General features: G+C 29.1%; 1 protein-coding gene across 2 annotated transcripts in view; it reads right to left on the reverse strand.

The window, feature by feature from the left end:
* Positions 1-5,438: 5,438 nt before the first annotated feature.
* Positions 5,439-21,641, reverse strand: part of LOC142323456 (phosphatidylinositol 4-kinase alpha-like) — a 141,593-nt gene continuing 125,390 nt past the window's right edge. The window contains exons 33-38 of one of the 2 annotated variants that reach the window (XM_075363094.1): positions 19,963-20,152; positions 18,957-19,082; positions 15,782-15,904; positions 14,606-14,729; positions 12,010-12,169; positions 5,439-7,389 (exon numbers count right to left, since the gene is read on the reverse strand). In XM_075363094.1, coding sequence (XP_075219209.1) covers positions 7,164-7,389; positions 12,010-12,169; positions 14,606-14,729; positions 15,782-15,904; positions 18,957-19,082; positions 19,963-20,152 — 949 coding nt within the window. In that variant the 3' untranslated portion in view covers positions 5,439-7,163. The remainder of the gene's footprint in view (positions 7,390-12,009; positions 12,170-14,605; positions 14,730-15,781; positions 15,905-18,956; positions 19,083-19,962; positions 20,153-21,641) is intronic. The other variant, XM_075363095.1, reaches the window with a different exon arrangement.

Genomic DNA, 21,641 nt, shown 5'->3' on the forward strand with positions numbered 1-21,641 from the left:
TTTTAATTAAGAAAAACTCACTTTTTCTTAACAATATTTAATAATTTTATTGTAATATAAAGTATAATGTAGGAGGTTAAATGTGGAAGATGTGTTGGCCAAATGCATTTTGGTTCTGTTGGCAGTGTCCACTTATTACACAATTTTCAACTGCGTATTCAATGTCTACGTCAATTTTTTCAGCAAGTGGTGCATTTAATTCTTCTACTTCTGGGAGTGTCTCTGGGTTATCGGCATATATGTTACTCTTCAAATAACTATAAAAATTAATCGCAAGGTATAAGATCACACGGCCTTGCAAGGCAGTTCTAATCTTCAAAATAATTAATGGCAGGTTTCACTGTCCTATTTGGGATCATCCAAATCTGACAAAAAAAAAAATTCTGGATCATTGCATTATAACTAAGTTGAAACTTAAATCCATCTTGCAAGTTATCCATCGTATTTAAAATGTAAAAATCTTAATTTTTTGAGAGCCTTTCTCTTAAGTTTTACTTGACAAAAAATGTTCACCCCTTCCTAGAAAATTAAAACTTTATTTATTATTAAGGCTGTATTTTTTTATTTTTTACACGGTTTTAAAGAGCTATTTTTTACTTCCTTGTACAAAATAAACGAAGTATTGTGATCACAGAAAATTTTGATTTCCAGATTTCAACGGAAATATCCATTATGACCTTTCCTGAATCCATTTTGACTAGTTTTGGTGTGGTGTCTATATGTACGTACGTAACTCAAAATAATTTGCCACAGGATGTTGAAATTTTGGATTTAATACTATTGGAACATCTAGTTTTGCCCTACACTTTTTATTGCATCGACTGAACCAAAAGTGTCCAAAAAAGCCCAAAATCCAAAAAAATTTGGGTTTTGAACTTTTTCTTAACTGCAGTAGTAAGCTCTCGTTGAGAGCTTTTCAACTGTATAAGTGGTACTTACTTTCATCGGTTCCAGTGTAATAGCCAAATAAAATTTTAATTAATGAAACATTTGGATCTTACAAGGGGAAGGCACATCGGTTCTAATCTGATTTTTTTCTCCTTTTTTTTAACTTTTTTTTAGTTTATATATATTGATTTATTAATAATTATTAACCTTTGATTGTAAAAAAAATTACAATAAATAATAATTCAATAAAAAAAAATTATGAAAAAATATCAGAGGTTATTAATAAAATAAAATTTTATGTACTTTTCATTTAAAAAAAAAAAAATGTTTATATGTAATTTTATAGACGAACAAGGAAGTCATGTGGTTTCCACAACAGATTTTTTGTTCTAAAATGTAGTTTAAAATTTCCTCTTTCCAATGCCGTTTGAATCGCCTATCTCTGTTGTATATAAAAATATGTATGATTTTTTTTGTCGACACAAGTTTTTCATTTTATATCAAAATGTTGACTTTCAGTTGTTTCCGTTTATTGTATTATTTTTCCTCTTGATTATTTTTAGTATTTTTTTTTTAAAGGTAGTAACATTGTTTCTCATTATTTTATAACATGCGTTGAGTGAAACAATCCGTTGGTGTATTCTTACGTGTTTTTTTGTAAGAAGTGTATCGTTGTGGTTATTATTTGAGTGGATTGGTATTATTAATGTTATCGTTGTTTATAGTGTAAATAGTTGTATTTTTAACCCGATATGCGTAGATTGAAACTTTGTTTTAAAAAATGAAAAGATGGATATAATTACAAGACTCCAACAACAACCCAAAATATTTCTCCTGTTGTGTCTTTAACAAAGACTAAAATTTTGACGTCGGGGAGTAAGTCTGGAATGCTGAAAGAAGGCATTTTTTTTAGAAAGAAATTAGTTTTTTTTTTCAAGGATTTATCTGATAGTATGTAGCTGGAAAAATGTTTCATCTGGCAAAACCCAAAATGTCAGTGAAAGTTTGAATAATACGATTTGATTAATTTTTACGATACACAAAATAATTTTTGTTAGTATTAAAACTCTTCATTTTGGAATATACCATGCTATTTCCAAGTTTATTGACTGAAATATAGTAAAATTTTTGGCTTTAGAAGAAATGAAGTTAGATCCAGGCAGATACACAGTTGATCCAATGAAAAAACTAGATGAGGAGCGAGTGAAATGTAATGAATGAGACATGCAACTAGAGAAAAAAGAGTAGACAGAAGAGGAATCTGAGCAGAAGAAAATTAGAGGATAATTGTGAACAACAGGTATGTTTTCTGTTTATAAAATTTTTTAGATGCAGTTTTTACGAAATTGATTTTTTTTTGTATTTAGGTACACTTTTCTCAGCTACTATAAAAGAAACTTGAAATTTTTTGTGAATGTACAACTCACTTTGCACTTTCAACTGAATGTATAGTTATTAAAAAGTTTAAATATTTTTTGAGGAAAAAAATGAAACATTTTAACATAAAAAAGACTTTCTTGTTTTTTTAATTATTAAAATTTTATTTTTATACCAAATGAAAAGTTGAACGTTCAGAATTTGTAAAACATATCAACGTTTAAAATGAAAAATAAAGAAAAGGTATATATACCTTATTTGGTTCAAGACGTAAGTGTACCAATGTTAACTGTGTTGGATAGGGATCCACGGTGCCCTTAAAGAAAGAATAAAATAATAAATATTTTATTTATGGGAGTCTATATAAAACTTTTTTGTATAAAAAATTTGAAATTTAAAAAAAAGCCAGAAAAGTTTCATAACTTTCCCAGAGAAGTTACTTAACTCATGATGACCATATATCCCTGCTCCATTGATCTGTTGTAACCAGAATTAAATGGCCAATATTCAGAAATCATCATAGGATATTTTATAGCAGTCAGTTTATCCAGTCAGGAGATATCAACCAAAACAATTACCGGTAAAAAAAGTAAAAAATTTGTCTTATTGTCCCTCACCCTTGAATGAAATCGGGTAAATACATAACAAAGTGACATAAAGTAAAAGAATCATCTAATTATTTCAAGAATATGAATTTGAGTCCATAAATGACAATAAAGAAAAAAGGTTTCGTCTGAAAGTATCTATGCTATATTTTCCTTTTTTTTCTGTTTAGCCTCTCAAACCACCGTATAGTATTACTTAAGAGGGTGATATGTATGAATGAAATGAAGTGTAGTCTGAGGTGAATACATTCCTGAGATGCCAACTAACAAATTAATTGAAACCCAACTACCAAAGAGCACCAGTATCCATGATTTAGTATTCAAATCTGTATAATAGTAAAACAAGAGACAACCTTTAAAGTGTTTGTAGAAATAAAATAAAATTCTTGATTTTTGACTGTAATAAAGAAGTGATGCTTTGTCTTTTCATTGCAGTCCTGTCACTAAAGGTTGAAGTGCTGGAATTTTTTAATTTTTTAGTCGCAGCATTTGTACAATTTTATAACCGGTCAATGTAAAATCATTTATTATTTACATTTATCATTAGAGTGTTTACTTCATAATGTGGGTTCTCCATCAATGGTTTCTCACTGCCCTCTTTTCTTTAACCTTCATTTGGAATTGTTGTTTCGCTGATGTTTTTAAAGTTAATCTTGTAGGCAAATATTGCTTGTGAATTTAAGAACGGTGTATTTTATACAGTAGTTACACAAGCCTAATGGTTAAAGCACCTATTGATTGTATAAAGGCTTTCTAAAATATAACACTATTACTTTTCCTTTGCTATTTGATGTATGTATAAACATTTTTTTTTCATATTTATAAATATTTTTTTTATAAAATAAAATAATAAAATATTTATATATTTTGTATTATATTTCAGACTGTTAGAAAGAGATTTTGAAATTTAATTACATCATGATGTTTCTGAGTTATTGGAAATTTTCTTTAGATCATTTTATATATTGTGTTCAAAACAATCATGAAGATTATTCACTGCCGGTAAGTTTTAATATATCTGTAGCGTATGTTTATTTATTTATTTGTAAATCACAGTGCCTATGTGTTTGTTTCTAATTATTGATCGGGTTCTAATAAAACGTATGAACCGCCAGGCAAATCTGATTAATACTTTTACCGTTGTATTAACTGAACATTGAGAAAGATCCCGGGCGTAGATTTATCCAGAGAGGAGGACATGATATCTCGATGAACCAGGAGGGACCCTGATAGGAGCTCAGCTCAGCTGCATACAAAGGGAGGACTAGCCTACAGCCATGTCACTTAGGGTCGACCGAAGCAACGTCCGCAAGGCATCACATAGCCCCTAAGTGGTTAAAATTGTTACAAAAAAAAGTTCCTAAGTGCCTAAGAATTTATTTTTTATATTCTATAAGTTTCTTACTTGAATAATATGTTTTCAGTCAGTTGACTGGTTTCATTCAGCTCTACAAGATTCTCCTTCTAGTGCCAACTGTTTCACTTTATTATGCGCCATGCAAACTTCCCCCCTAACAATTTTTTTAAATATTCTTAAAGTTGCTAACTTGAATAATGTGTTTTTCGTCATATGATTGGTTTGATGCAGCTTTACAAGATTCTCCTTCTAGTACCAATTGTTTCATTTTATTATCTCCCTTATATTTTAACCCCCTAAGAATTTATTTTTAATATTCTATAAGTTTCTTACTTGAATAATATGTTTTCAGTCATTTGACTGGTTTGATGCAGCTCTACAAGATTCATCTTCTAGTGCCAATTGTTTCATTTTATTATCTCCCTTATATCTACCCCCCCCCCCCCCCAACAATTTGTTGTAAATATTTTGAAATTTGCCTACTTGAATAATGTGTTCAATCATTTGACTGGTTTAATGCAGCTCTACAAGATTCTCTTTCTAGTGCCAGTTCTTTCATTTAAATAACCCATTTTATATCTTTATCCGCTAACAATTTTTTTTAAATATTCTAAAAGATGCTTACTTGAATAATATGTTTTCAGTCATTTGACTGGTTTGATGCAGCTCTACAAGATTCTCCTTCTAGTGCCAACTGTTTCATTTTATTATGCGCCATGCAAACTTCCTCCCTAACAATTTGTTTTAAATATTCTAAAAGTTGCCTACTTGAATAATATGTTTTCAGTCATTTGACTGGTTTGATGCAGCTGCGGTTTGATGCACTGGAATTCTAATGAAAGCTCAGATCATGGAGAGCCTAATGCATTTGACACATGCAAATTAGAACTCAATGTCTTCGTTCTGGTTGAATTTGCAGGTAAGAGGTCAAAGAAATACTTTGTTCTGAGGGAAACTGAGGGAAAAGAAACTGATGTATGCAAATAAATCTCTTACAGAAGAAAAGAGATTCATGGATTTTCTTCTTTCCACAACAGAAGGATAGCAGTCTTGTGTCTGCAAGTGATATTGTTATGAAGCTACCTGAGCCATCGTTAGCAGGTGGCACATTAAGGGTTGCTTCCATCATAACATTCTGAATGGATTTGTCACAGTATAATGCAGACTGATGTTTCTGTAGTTTTTTTATTAGATCTATGTTACATTTCACAAAAATAAATATAATTACATCTAATTAGTGGTTTTTATCCATTTAATGAAACATATTAATAAATAACTCTCAGTAACTCCTGAAAATAACGAACATTGTTGTTAAAAATAGGACAGTGTCACACCCGTGACAGAAAAGAACCTTTCTTATTTACAGAAAGGGACAATTAGTATTATTATCAAGGAACATGATCACTGTAGAATGATTTTTCACATTATTACCAGTTAACAGATTAAAGTCCTTTAAATTCACAGATTTTTACAAAAGTAAGAATGCAAGTGGAGTGAGCTATCCATTTTTTGTCATACCCATGACAAACTGGTGTAGTTAGGATATCAGGACAATTTAAAAGGAATAACTTTAAAAAAAATAACTGAATATATACTGCTATATTTATACTATTGACATCTCATGTTCTTCAAAGTCCTGAATATTGTTAAGTAGTGTTATTTAATTCTAAAGAGAGCAAATCCTTGTGAAAATGTCATACCTATGGCAATGGATTCGCCCAAAAAGCTTTCTTGTTTATATAATTGGTAATCATTTAAATTGCATAATAAAGAGTGAAATTTGTGCTAATAACAGATTTTCCAAATTTTATTTGTATGATATTTATGAAAATTTAGTTTTTGTTTTTCTTTGTAAAGTAACAGTAAGACAGATTGGATTCTTTCTATTAAAATTTTTATTATACAGTATATATTTTATGTTGAATAAACATATTTTTACACATAATTGCTTAATATTGATTCTTTAAATCTATTTTTTACCTTCTTCTATTTGTAAAAGTAAAGTAAAAATGAAAGACAAAAAAATAATTTTTCACATCATTCACCATGAGCATTCATGAAATTTCTTAGAAGCACGATATGCATAACAAAGAGGGGTTATGTGAGGAATGTAGAAGTAAGGGATGTCAGAAATACAGAAATGTCAGACAGGATCTAAAGAGCAAGAATCAGAAAATTTGAACTCATTAAGAGAATGAGGGAAGAAAGAACAAAATTGAAAATTTTGAAGCAGTAGGCTTCAAATGAATGCTTATGAGATCTTAAATGGAAAGAGACCAAGAGAAACAAAAAAAAAGGTGGTTAAAGTTAATGAGGATACTATGAGTAGGAGAGTGTAGAGGTGGGAAGAGTTATGGAAAAGAAGTGGTGGAGAAAAAGAACAAGATGGAGGTCTATGATCTACTGCCTGGTCCAGGATACCAGAAAAGGGAGGAAGAATTATGTACAATGATCTCTCATTAATTAGAACATTTTTAGAGAATAAAAGTACTTCCTGTTATCAAAAAAAAACTTCCTTAAATGAATTTATTAATTAGGTTATAAGAATGAAAAATGTAAATATGCTTTATCTAAAACATTCGAAGGTGTAAAATTGCTCCATGAATTTATTTGCAAACATTGATCGGATAATATAACACAACACGTGTGAAAACATCTTTTTGTTTTTGGAGATACTTGATGATGAATCTTGATGTTTATATTACCAGTACATGGTATTTTCTAATCTTTTAAGCCAGCAAAATTAATTCAAAAAAGAATATACAACAATATTGTGACTATATTACTGTTCTAAATATGTCCTTACATTTAAAAAAAAATATGATTTTTATAACGTATAACAATATAGTATAATTTTAAAGAAATGTATCATAACAAACATATAACATTAAGTGATGGTATAAACAAGTACATAAAACATAAATTAAATTACATTTTTAATATGGAATCTGATTTTGATAATACTGTATCATGTCATAAGTACGCGTTCTGAAATTCTTGAATGAATTTATTATAACTGAGATCATGTATGCAGCTGCTTCCTTGTCACTCGACTGAGGTGCAAATCGAGCTCTCAGGAGTTTAATTGTCTGACCTCTGAAGCACGGCAATCCTGTATCTAACATTAAAGATACAAGAGATATAATAGCTTCTTGGTAGGGCCTGAAATAAAAAAGAGAACGCACATGAAAACCAAAAAAATAGGAATTAGATATCTTTATGTTTTTAACCTCAAACTATAAGCATAAATTACTATAAGGTAACAGGATCTACAACTTGTAGATATATACTGAGAGGATGTCTGCAGATTTCAAAATTTACTTCAGTGATGTTTGAGACTTTTCCTGATAATCTTTCTGACTGTTTTTTATTAGTTATGAGAATAATTTAAATGAATATAAGTACTTTGCAAATCTGAAAACTGCATAAATAATGCAATAAACTATAGCAGTAAACTATTTTATACTAGTAATCAAGCTAGAATTATGAAACAAAAGTTTATTTCACCTCACTACAGGCGACCTTTACACTAAATTTATTATTTATATTTTGTAGCATTTTAATAGCCGATTCTTCAAGTGAATTTAAATACATTACTTGGACATAACTTCAAATAAACTAACCTTTTTTTAAATACTATGCTACTCAAATACGAGGGTCATTCAGAAAGTTCTTGGCCTGACCTGACAAAAGAAAACAAGATTTTTTCAAATTTTTTTATATATTTTGACGTCATTACCTTGCAATTCAATACATTTAGATCAATAACTTTCCAACATTTTAATACCCTCAGTATATGCAATTTGTCCAACTCTGCAAAATAAGCAGTTGACAGTTTTGATCTCATAATTTGAAGTGAATCTTCATCCAGCGAGCCATTTCTTCAGGTTTGGGAAGTGGAAGTGATCACTGGGAGCCAAATCAGGCACATGTGGAAGCACTTTAAAGTGTATTCATGGAGTTTTGCACCAACAACCAGAGAGGCATGTGCAGCAATATTGCGGTGAAAGAGCACATTATTTTTGGCAAGATAAGGATGTTTACCCTGTATAGTACCCTTCAATTGGTCCAGTACTAAAGCATAATACTCCCCACTGATGGTCCTGTCTTTTTTCCAGGTAGTTTATGAGCATATCACAAGAGTCCAAAAAACTGTAGCTATGACTTTTCCAGCAGATGTAACTGTTTTTGCTTTCTTTGGTGCACTTTCCCATCCACTGTTTGGTTTCTGGTGCGTAATAATGATTCCATGTTTCATCTACTGTTATAAAACATTGAAAAAACTCAGCGTCATTGTGTTTAAAAAAGTCTAAACATCTGAAAAGTGTTCAACTGAGTGAGTGCATTTTTTGTAGACTATTAACAAATGCAGCACTCATTAAGTGGAAAGCTTTTTCATACCCAAAACATTGTGTAAAATTTAGCATAAATGATCTATCAAGATGTTTGCAATTTCAACAAGTACCTTCAAATGCCACTATAGATTGTTTATGACAATTTTGTCTTTCATGGTAGTTTTTGGATTTCCAGAGTGTTCATCCTCTTGAATGGATATATGACCAAATTTAAATTTAGCAGCCCACTTTTTTATTGTTGAAAACAAAAGGGATGAATCCTTCAAGGTGCAATATAATTCTTCTTGTATGTCCATTGGGGTTAAATCTTTTAAAACAAAGTACTTTACAACAGCTTAACTTCAATTTTATCCATGTTTTAGAAAATCAAAACTTGTTTGCTTTACTCAATCTCCACAAACAGGCAATTGAATGCGTGAGCCTGAAACTTTAGCAGGCCATCTACAGGATTATTCATGAAAAATGTCATAATTTGGTTATAACAGCAGTACATTTGTGTCAAGCTGAGAACTTAATGAATGATCCTGATGCTGAGCAACAAACTGTTAAAAATTATTGTTACAAATATTTTTAAAGTAAGGTAACTCAATGAAAGTAAGGGTCATTAAATATAGATGATACTAAGTAAATGTTCAATATGTAATGAAATATGACAGTATAACAATAATTTGGTCAAATGTAAAGGATTTAACAGATATTTTTTTTAAGAAATGAAAACAGATTGAAGATGTAGTTTCAGAACATTTTTGTAATCATTAACTTCTGTTTTGAACAGTAATCATAAGAGAGAAATCAGTTTCATAAGTTGGTAGTAATCATAATCAAGCTATAGCAGGCATTGCATTGCATTCTTGATTCCTCTCCGATAGTAGTAGCAATCAGAAAAGTGCATGTAACTTCATTGCAGATATCTCACTAAACAATGTAAAGATGTCAAAATTTGCATTGCACTTAAAACATCAGTGGCAAAAACACTTAGGCTATAGATAAAAAGTAAATAGTGAAGTAGCAATAATAAACAAACACAAGTTTTTGAGTGAATAGGTGTCTACACGTTAGTGTTAATAATTTTTAATGAATAACTGTCTACTGTAACAATGTTCTGGAAATAGTGTCAGAAATTGAAATAACAGTAGGAAGTTACAACGGTATTCTTTCCAATGATCTGAAAATGCATACATAGTGTTCATTAACAGATTGTTCCAAAATTGCTGTGAGCTCATATACCCATATCTTTCTAGTTATAGTTTTTGTATTGAATTTTGAATTCATTCTAGAAATTTATGACATAATAAGAATGTCAGACAAAAATTATTCAGTTGTTCTGAAAATCTGTAAAACTTCCATCATGCAAATTACCACTCAAACTTAATTTATTTTGTGTGTTTACTATTGATTCCTGTCTGTCAAGTGACAAGGTATATTTTTTATTAAATTGTTTTCATTTGTAATATTTTAAAAATATTAATGCATTCCTGCAGAATGAGAACCATTCTTTAATTTCAACCAATTGAGTAAGTAATTAAATAATAAAATATTGTCATATTCAGTAGTTGAATGGTTTTCAGAAGAAAATTAATATAAAACATTCTACTAGAAAAAATAAGAATTTAATTACAAAATACTAATGACTAAAACTTAATTACTTTGAATAATATAAAAAAGTAACAATAAAACATTGTTATTATTAATTAGTATTAACAATTATAAATAATAAATTATAAAATAAAATGTTATTAATGATACTGAATCAATAAAAACATAGATCAGTCATTATGAAAAATAAACAAAAATTATTTTTTATGAAATGTTTCAAAACATTCACTCACGTACAATAGAGGTTGACCTAACACACTAATAAGTAAGTTTTCTTTTTGCCCTTCATTGTGTATACTTGACAATTCCTTTGAAGATATAGGAACTTTATTCCTTTTTTGTACCATATCACTGAATGTATAGTTCCTGCCTACAAGATGGGTGCAAATGAGGAGAGATAAAAAGGCCTGTAGGATTTTTAATTAATTCTTATAAATCTAAGTGTGTTCATGATATACAATCAACATTTTTTTTAAAGAAACATGTTAATTTTGGTTGGGTTTTATATATAAAATGTGGTTGTTTACTAAAAAGACATGAATAGCCAGTTTCTTGTAGCATTTTAAAATTTTCTTCAGTAGGATAGGATAGTGTGGCATCATTTGATCCATATGATGAATGCCACTCACAGATGCATTAAGTTACAAGAGCCTCAGGTTTTGAAACTGTTGTGACCCTGTGAATACTGGCATCAACCAAATCTGCTCCAAACTGGGAAAAAATTACTGTTACAATAGTTGCCTATAAATAATAAATGACTGCTAACCAGCTTCACTACCATTAATTTAGAAATAACTTTTCAATAAAGTCCTACCATTCTGTAAAATATGTTAATTACAAACAGTACTTTATTTTTTTGTCATTGCAGTCTGTTGATTTCAGGTTTATTTGTGAAATGTGAGGCTTGTAAAATACTACGAGAACCTATCTCGGCTCATACAACAATGAAAAATTGGATTGCTATAAAGTACATCAGTGTTCTAGTAATCCGAAATAGTGTCTATCTTAAAACTTTCCATATGTAAAAGAAGCCTCAGATGTGTAAAAACATTTTCTGTCATTGCTCTCTATTTTTTCTTTCTTATCCTTGGAGCAATTAGCAGCCTGTAATAGATTTCAAATTTGTTCATGCAAAAAATGAAGCATTTTTTGCTTATATAATATTTTAAGGCAAAAATATCATATCTATAATTCTAATGGAGTAGTATTTGTGACCTGAATAATATTTTATTCTAGCAGATATTTTGCATTAAACATTTTTTACTTAAATATTTTCTACTGTATTATGAATTTTTCATACCAAAAACAAAGAAAGCCACATTGTAGCTTTGGAAAAGACACGGAAGAGTTATTTGTGATATAACAATTTCACAGCAATGTTGTATTGTAAAAAAGAATAAAATATGTACTGTTTATTGCATATTAAAGTTTATACAAATTTTGCTACTGAATATTTTATCAAAGATATATCATATCAGAAAAAAATTACATAAATTTGATAACCTAAGCAAGACTGCAAGATTAAGATATTAAGTTAAAGTTTAATCAAATATTTCAACTAACTGTAAATAAATTATTAAAAAAAATTAACTGAAAGAGTAAGACCCTAGAAAATATTTTAACATAAACTACCAATCCAGAAGCAGTGTTTAATAAATCAATTTTCGCAAATCAATGAAACTTGTACAATAGGTAGCTATGTGCAGTTACCCTTCACATATCTGGATACTTTTAGCATTTAATAAGCTACAATAACAAAAAAATTGAACATACATTCAAGAATGTAATTGTTAATGATAGTTTTTATAACATTAAAAGCAGTAAATGTTACCTGACGGCTAGATAAGCTTGAACACACAGTTCAGTGAACCATCTAAAAGGTGCTGCTTCTGTTTTTCCACCCATTACCATAACCATTTCATCAGTCAGCTTGATATCTGGTTCAAATCCTAAATTACCACCAGGTGAACTTTCAAACATGAATCCAAAATCTGAAAAAAAATCAACATTATAAAAATAATTGATAGTTTATAGAAGAAAATGCTGAATTAATTATGGTAATGATGCAGTATTAACCAAAAAGTAATATGAAACAGTGATGGCAACAACAGTAGATAGTGATAAATGAAATATAGGAGTATAGGAATCCCACGATTCAAATCGTAGTTTGGAAATACAAATTAAATTCACATGAAGTGTTCAGTTAAACTAAATTGTACGGTTTTGTTAATATTCGTATTATTATATTTATTTGTGTAATATGTAATTTTTTTAATATTCAATGAAAAACAGGGTGCACGAAAACAACTTAAGACAAAATACTTAAGGAATTAGTGTGGAACAGAAATACATAGAATATCATATTTATAAACTTTTGCAGTCTCAAGTGGAAATGGATTCAAAAATAAAATCAATTATAATGAAGTTGCCACTGACTCGTTACATTCTGGTAATTACAATATGTTCAAATGCTAAAACATCAGAAAAATGGTAATAAGAAAAGCTATTTAAAACTAAAGATGGATGTAACTAATTACTGACACATACATATAGACTAAACAATTCTCTACATGGTCCTAATATATTCAATTTTGGTTACTCAGATGAGTATTCATTTGATCACTCTTTACTTTACTTTTACCTGGTGGGCATCCTCTGAATTTCCTCTATACATTTTAGCAGACTCTGACTACTTTCTGACTATATGCTTATCAATCTTGTTTTCCAGTCATACCTGTTTCACATATATGGAATGATTGTGGAATTCAATCCACAAGAAAACAACTTCCTTTAATTATGGATATGCTGTAACTGTTCACAAGACTCAGAATTTGACAATATCTAAAGTGGTAATTGATGCTAGAAATAAAAAGAGTTGGCAGTTGGACCCAACAACATGGGTCAAAGGAGAGTCTGAAGATTGATAGATCTGATGGAGACAAAAATGTATAGCAAGCAAGAAAGATCTGATATCATTATGAACTCTACTGGACACTAATCAAGAATGACTCTTGACACCCAAATGTGTGATTGTTTCTATTTAAATTTTTTTTTTTTTATAATAGCCATAAAAAAATTACTAGAGTTGTAACTTTGTTCAGATTACACTGCTGTCCAGTATTCAAATTATATAGTAAGATGGAGTTAGATTTGAAGAAACATCATCTTGTGAATTATTATGTCTAGAGAATACTATTCTATAGACAGTATGAAAAAGGGATAAAAGCTGGAAGTATCTGAAATGTGGACAAAGGAAAGACTGGAGAAAATTTAATGGACAGATGGAGTGAAAAGTGAAGTAGTGAGGAAAGGAACAAACAGAATGATTCAAACAAATAAAGAAGCTCAAACAGAATGATTAAAAATAGGAAAGCTAACTAGCTGGGTAATATTATGAAAGATGATAGGTGATATTATGAAAACAATGGTAGAAGTATCAGGATGTGCAAAAAAGAGTAAAAATTACAAACGATATAAAAGGAATCTACTAACAAAAACTCAATATTTATCTGGAAAAACAGAGGAGGAGACTGGAGATAATATGATGCAAGGGACCTGGTTTAGAGCAAACTATATGAAAAAATAGAAAAAAAAAATTATTTACTCATAAAACCATGAAGAATACATTCGCTGCTTCACATTTTTATTTTATGCAATCTTAATTAAAAATAGTGATTTACTTTAACTTTATGAACAATTTATAACAAAAACATTAACTAAAATGAATCTTGATCTTTTACTTTTCTAAACTTTAATCAATATATTTATATTTAATGCCTTAACATTATTTCTTGTGTTTGTATTTAAATAATTAATATGAACTTAAAATATATCTATTTTTTTATCTTGTAATTTGTTATATAATGTATTTTTATGTATCGATCAGAATAACAATCTATTTAATGTTTATATAGCCTACACTTTTCTGAATAAATTAAAATAAAATTTTATTTTCTAATCCTAAAATTACACATTTTAACAGTGAGTAAAATTCTAACCTTTGTGCTTAAGCATAATAAAATTTAGGAAACTTTATAAAAAAAAATTTATTATTATTAAAACTAAATAATACTTTTGTAGAGGTATTTAAACTCAAATATTAACATATTTCAGGCTTAAAACATTAGTATAAACAAACAATACATGCAATGCAACTTGTAAATACCATCAGTAAACAAACACATTTAACCTATGATACTGCTATTTTGAAATTAATATATCACAATATCAGTATCAAGAAAATCAATATAAAAATGTTGCTATTTTATAATGACTAAAATTAATGTAAGCAATTATGATTTCTAATAAGATTTCAAAAAACGACAACTGTTTAGGTGAGTTCATGTAGGACAGCACTCTTTCAGCAAAACAGGAAATAGATTTGAACCTTTACTATAAGAGGGTTAACACACTAATGCTTCACTTACCTATGTGAATTATGTGACCATTAACATCAAGCATGATATTTCCATTATGTCTATCCTTAATTTGTAAAAGGAAGCCAACAACACTGTATGCTGCCATTGAACGAACAAAATTTCTGCGAGCATTCTACAAATAAAAAAAAAAAATATAATCATTAAATAAAAATTAAGTATTTCAGACCAATGTACAACAGAAGCTAAATTTACTAATAATATTAGAATTCAGTTTCATAATAGAACAATATAAGCAATGAATGTAACAATATGGAAAATGAAAATAAGATTAAAAAAATTTACTTCATTATGATAGTAAAAATGGGAATAGCAAAAAAGCCCCCAAAAACAAGAAATTGAACCTTTGAAATACAGTATTATTGGAGATTAATAATTAATTATACAGTTTGATAGTTTCTAATGAATGATTTTGTATAAACTGTGGACAAAAGATTTGTATGGAAATTATTAACAAATGAAACTCAAGGTTCATAAGATATAAAATAAGATGAAAAAATAATACATTTTATCTGGTCATGGAAAAAGTGTAAGAATAAAAATTGTGACACTTTGGGTTCTACTGTCATATTAAGTACAGAGCAACATTTGAAAAAAGTGGCCACTAGCATAATCAGTTCAACAGCTTGTTTATTTAATTCTATCTGTTAACTATAGCTATTTATTCAAATTATTCATTATTGACGCCTACGCCCTTGCCCATGGAAGACAGAATAGTATAACGGAAAGGGAGAAAAGAGCAAGGAGACATGCAACCTGTGGTAGGGCTATCTCTGATCAGGGTCAATCAAGGTTTATTTCTTGTCCAGGACCAAGCCTTACTTTTTTTCTGGACCATTTTTAACCACTTAGGACCAACCGGTAATCGTCTAGAAAACATTGCCTCGGTTGGCCCTAAGTGACGTGGCTGTACACTAGCCCACCCTGTGCATGCAGCTAAAAGCTGGACTACCCACCAGGATCCCTCCTGGTTCATTGAAACATCATGATACTGAGAATGGTAGGGTATGTAGTCAGTGCATTCTTGTTATCTGATTTCATATCTGGTAACTGAAAAATAATCCTAATGGCTTGAGCATCTATTCAATAAAGCTGGATTAGTCTCCTAATTCCTCATAAAATACTAGATTTTAAAAATAATACAATATCATAATCATTATAACAAACCTGGAATTCCTTTGTGGTCTCATCACCATATGTTTTTAAGAAATACTGATACATATCGATATCAGTCTGCCTCCCTAACTGATCTCGAGATTTTGCATCAGGAACACATTCAATAACTCCACACTAAAACAAAAAAAATGCTGCTCACTATATGATCATAGATGATAAACAAAAAATCTCAGTTTTATCATCACATAATTTTGTTTTTAGTAACTAATTTCCTTATGCTTAATGTACTACTTAAAGGTGAAGCTAGTAAATTTCTATCTTGAAAAGCAAAATAATCTGCAGCACAAGTTGCTAAAAACAAAAATCTCTCTTAATTTTGTAATAAATAAACACTTTTTGACTAAAACAATGAAGTATTTCAGCAAGAAAAAAATTATAAATAAAAAATAACTGTCCACAATCCTAAAAAATTTAATCTTTAAAATATTAGCTTTTTCTCAAAATTTTTCTGTAAGATTTTCAAGATTAATATCAAAATAATTGTTTTTTTTTTTTTTTTGTTAGGAACTATGATATCCATAAAATAAATAAAATGTATTAAAAAATGTAATTAATAATTTTAGAGTTTAATTGTAAAATTGTCTTAATTTGTTTTTCTACAAGATTTATTATTACATTAAAAGTAGTTCCTTGATAATGTTGTTACAATCTGTAGATTTAATAAAATATAGAACGTACAAGTTATAACACAAGAAAACCAAATTTGTTGTTTTTTCAGCAAAGTATATGATGATTTATGAATGTGATGTTTTTTGAACACTTTACATCTACAACCTATTGTCCTGCTGCATCAAAGATTGCTGAAGTAAAAGATTCCATGTACACCTATACCTCGCTACACAGCCGCTCTTTATACGGCATTTCACTATAACAGCCTTTTTTAATTATGTTACTTTGTCAACTTACGGCCCACAATGTTTCGTTATTTGGCCAATAACGACATTCTGTTTAGTTTCAGCTTCTCCCTTCAGGCGACACTGCTACATTTTGCCTTTGTCATCATTTTACTGCATTGTCGCTTTAGTGTACATAGTTTGACGTTTTTATTCTTGTTTGTTTTCAGGTTGGGTCTTGTTTCTGTTTGTATTAATTTGTGAATTGTAAACATATTTGGTACGTATGTATTAGAAAGTCTGTATTTTCATTACATATATAATTAATTCATTAATTCTTTTAAATATAATGATTCCTCTTTTGGGAAAAAATGCCACTGAAACGTTCATTGAATTTGGAGATTGATACTGATAAAAATAAAAAGAGAAGCCGAAAATCTGCCACACTAGAGACCAAACTAAAAGTTTTATGTTGTATTGAAGCTGGTGAGAAAATTGTTTAAATTTGTAATGCAATGGGACTGGTGAAATCTACTGTTCAAAATATTCGTGATAGAAAAGAAGAAATTAAAACACATTCGCTATCTGCTGCACCTTCAAGTGTCTCAAAATTAACTTGCCAGTGAAGCAGTATTATGGAAAAAATTGAAAAAGACAAAAAATGTGGACTGAAGACAATAATCAATGAAGGAATAGTAATGAGCCAAATGACTATCCAAGAAAAGGCTAAAAGTATTTCTGTAAATTTAAAGAGGGAAGATATTGATGAATCGGTGAAAGATGTAACATTTCAAGGAAGCCGAGGTTGGTTGGAAAAATTCAAAAATCGCCACAATTTTCACAACTTAAAAATGAGAGGTGAAAGAGCTAGTTTCGATGATGACGCAGCTAAAGAATATCCCAACATTTTGAAAAGAATTATTGAAAGAGGTGAATACTGACCTGAACAAGTTTTTAATGAAGACGAGACGACTCTAATAGAAGTGAATGCCTGAAAGAACTTACATTTCAAAATATAAGGGTAAATCAAATATAAACGTGATTCTTCGTGTTAATGTTCATCATCAGACTAAAACAATTTTTAAACATTTTATTTTACGTTTTTTATTAAATGTATATGATTTCTTTTGTTTTTTAATTTATATGTTTATTTTTTTAATTTCTGTTTATAATTACCTTGTTTTGTACTTATATTTTTATGTAAGCATCTTTATAGGAAATAAAAGTAATAAAATGCTTTATGAACTAAAAACTACATTATTTTATAAAAAAATGGAACAGATCCAATTAGATTTTATGGGTTTATATCAAAATAATTGATTTGTTATATGGCTTTTTGCTTTAAGGCCAACTTTACTGTAATGTATCTAGGCTGGGGAAAATGAGATATGGGTGAATAATGAATATGTCCCATTTATCTGAATTTAGGATCATTCTTAATACTGTCTTCTATAAAATGAGTTACACTCTAAACTACAATTACAAGAAAATTAACTTGGCAAGAATTTTAAAGACATAGGGTTTTATGTAATCAAGGAGATAAATTTAGAAAGCTAACTTAATTTCATTTATCTACACCATTATCACAGAATACCACAATATATTTGTAACTGTTTAAATATTTGGAATTATATGAAGAGTGACTGCATATTTATTAGTCTTTTTCATGTTTATCTAATAACTACATGTTAGGTTTTTAGAGGTCTGGACATCACAAAATAATATTGTAACAAAAATGTTTTTGTATATACTTCCTTGCTATAAAAAAAATTGTCAACTGTACAAATACACATTTACCTATGCTAAAAATAAGCGTTATGCAGTACGTCAGTTGGTCCTTCCACTAGTAATAACCCATATTTATTTGATTAACTGACTAATTAACATTAAATAATAATAACAATGAATACAAACAGCGAACACATAACTGTTACTAAAAGTGCAGTGTTTACTAATGCTGTGCATGCTGAGTCACTCAATATGACTTAGTGTTACTTATACCTTAAATTTACTGCTGCTGTGGACTGATGAACATTAGCCAATCCACATCAAATCGAAGTTTAATTTGATACTCTTTTTTTCTTTCCCAAAAACAAAAAATTAACGTGGTCATGAAGAAGTACTGAAAGTTGCTGTTAGTACTTTTTGTCATAAATCGAAAAATAGAATTATATGAGAGAAATATTATATCATTAAAAGCATGAAATTTTAACACTGTTTTTATGGGATTCTGGTGAGTCTGGCAAAAAATATTATTACAAGCAGGAAATAATTATAATCATAACACTAAAATCAAGTTTTATTGTACTTAAAGTTTAACTTAAGATACTTACTCCAGGAGCAGTAGCAACAACACGATATGGAAAAAGATATAAGTCAAGGCCGACTTGCTGAAAAACATTTTTAAATATTCCTATAACTTGCAATGCTAACATATCTTGTCTTACATCATCCCCTACCTGGAAAAAAATCAAAAAGAAGTGGTTACACAAAATACAATAATAATTTCAATTCAGACATCTTTAATTCAATAATAAGTAAACAAGGGAAAAAATGGTTAGTAAAGTATACATACAAATATACTCAATAAAATAGATATACATGAGTATGCAGGCAGGACTGCTTTGGTGAGAGAGAATCTATGACAAAAGAAACAGACAGTGAAGTTTTTTATATTAATATATGATTTTACTGAACAGAAAACAATTATGAGTAAATAAATGTGAATGCTTCTCTAGAACCAACACATTTACAGTTTTAAAGACCAAAGAATGAATTAAAAATAATAAATAATTTAAAATGTATAATAACTACAGGAAAAAACATAGTTAAAGAAGAACAGATAGGCTATGCAACAATGTCTACAATCAATTTAAATTGACATTATTTACTTTTAGATGATGCATTTATTAATAACTTATAATATTTTATTCATCTAATCGAATATGGCTGGATGGATGTGACAAGAATATTTACAAAAGTTGTTTAAATACAAAATTCAAATATCCTTTGAAGAAACATTTTCTCTAAAAGTTAAACAGCTTGAATGAATAATAATTACAGAACATGCAAATGACATACAACTTTTTTTTAATGTAAATTATTAAAAGAATATGCACTTTTTATGTGATTTTAATAAAATCTACTAACATTAGTTATGTTTTTACAAATTAATTTTGAACAAATAGTTTAAAATAACACTTAATAAAAGTAAATTCTCTCACTGAGCAAATCTGAACAAGAAATTTCACTCTGCATAAAGCAAGAAACCTGTTTCATCAACTTCTTACTAACATAAAAAATAGCTATATTAAGGTGTAAATTTCCTGTAAGACTTACTTTAAATATAGCAGCCTGCCATGTTTCAACACCAAGACTGGATGTTGCAGCGTTGACCTGATCGATAGCCAATTGTTGCTTGTCTTCAGATTGTGACTGACTAGCAGATATAGCCAATGCTATAGATTCTAATTCATTTATTCCACAACGGCGAACACGAAATCTAGCCAGATATGGCGCTTTAGCAGCACTGGTAACAAATTTCAGAAATTATAAAAATAATAACAATAAAAAAATTACAGTTATCAACAAATTGATTGATTGATTAGTAGTTAATAAACTTTAAAATTTGTGTTTACTCAACAGTCAAGTCTTAAAAACCATTCAAAAATATATGTGGTAACAGACTGACATAAAATTTGTCAATTTGTCAGTTATTTCTGTTTAATAATTAAGATATCAGTTAAAGAACTTTGCTAATTTGAGTTAAATTATATTAAATTGTACTTTTTATTACTCAAAAATAAACTTCCATGTTGTATAAAATATCAGTGTCTGTCAACACCATTTTTCATTCTGCTTTACTTGCCAGGTAACCATGGAAACTCTCTTGTCTATAATCTAATGCTCAACATGGCCTTAAAATGAATTTCCACAAGATTAGTTTTTCTTACGTAACAGACCAATATATGTATTATTTTAATAGCTAAACTCACTTTGCTACTTTTGATTATCCTTCTCGTGACAAACATATAGTGATTTTTCATTGATTTAAGTAAATGATCTAGAATTTTAAAAATCTACTATAATAATGTTCACCTTTGTTGTACCAAAACACAATTAAACACTATCATCCTAAAATTAAAAAAAGGACAATGCTTTTTTTAATTTTATGCATGTGTGAGGGTGATTTTTTATTTAAAGAACTTTTTGTTATAAACTGATAACAAATGTAACTCAAAATCCTTATTCTTACTACGAATAAATGTCTTAAAACTATTTTTTAATCTAATTTCCATCAGCAACCAAACATTTTTGATATCTGGAAATGAACTTAATGATCCCCTTGTTACAAGAACTCTGCTGCCTATTCTTTGAAGCAATTGGAGACAGCTTAGTGGATGTCATCATCTTCCACTGTTTATGTCTGTACAGGTTTTTCATTCAAAAATCCTTTTAATTTTGGATTATTTAATTCTTTCAGTTTTGGTGTTAGATCCAAACTGTATGGAGAATGGCTGGTGTTTCCCACTAAAACTTTTCTGCTATACTTTTAGTAATGGAAAATATATGTTATTGTGGAACAGACATACTTTCTTCACAGTAGGCTGCATTAATACTTCTCAAGAAAACAAGCATCCTGTGCCGAGCTTACAAAGGAAAATATTGAGTTAAATTATTTCCAGTTATTTTCTTCACTGAATAACATATTTTTTACAAAATTGCACATTAACCCTGCTTAAATGCAGGAGATTTCAACTCTACAAATGACAATATCACTTTTTAAAAAACAGGAAATGAATGTATAGTACACATCATCACTCTCAGAGAAACAATTCAGACTAGTGCTTCTCGCACTTCTATGTTGAAAAATAATAGATTATATACATTTCCTCTACTCAGAAGGGACATGTCTGCCTTCTCTCACCCACTGAAGTGATAATCACAAAGCATTTCTGAGGTCAATAGTCAAAAGCAATAAAAGTAATACTATCATGACAATACTATGAAGATAAATA

The sequence above is a fragment of the Lycorma delicatula genome, chromosome 4 (assembly GCF_047948215.1).
Source record: "Lycorma delicatula isolate Av1 chromosome 4, ASM4794821v1, whole genome shotgun sequence".
NCBI lineage: Eukaryota > Metazoa > Arthropoda > Insecta > Hemiptera > Fulgoridae > Lycorma > Lycorma delicatula.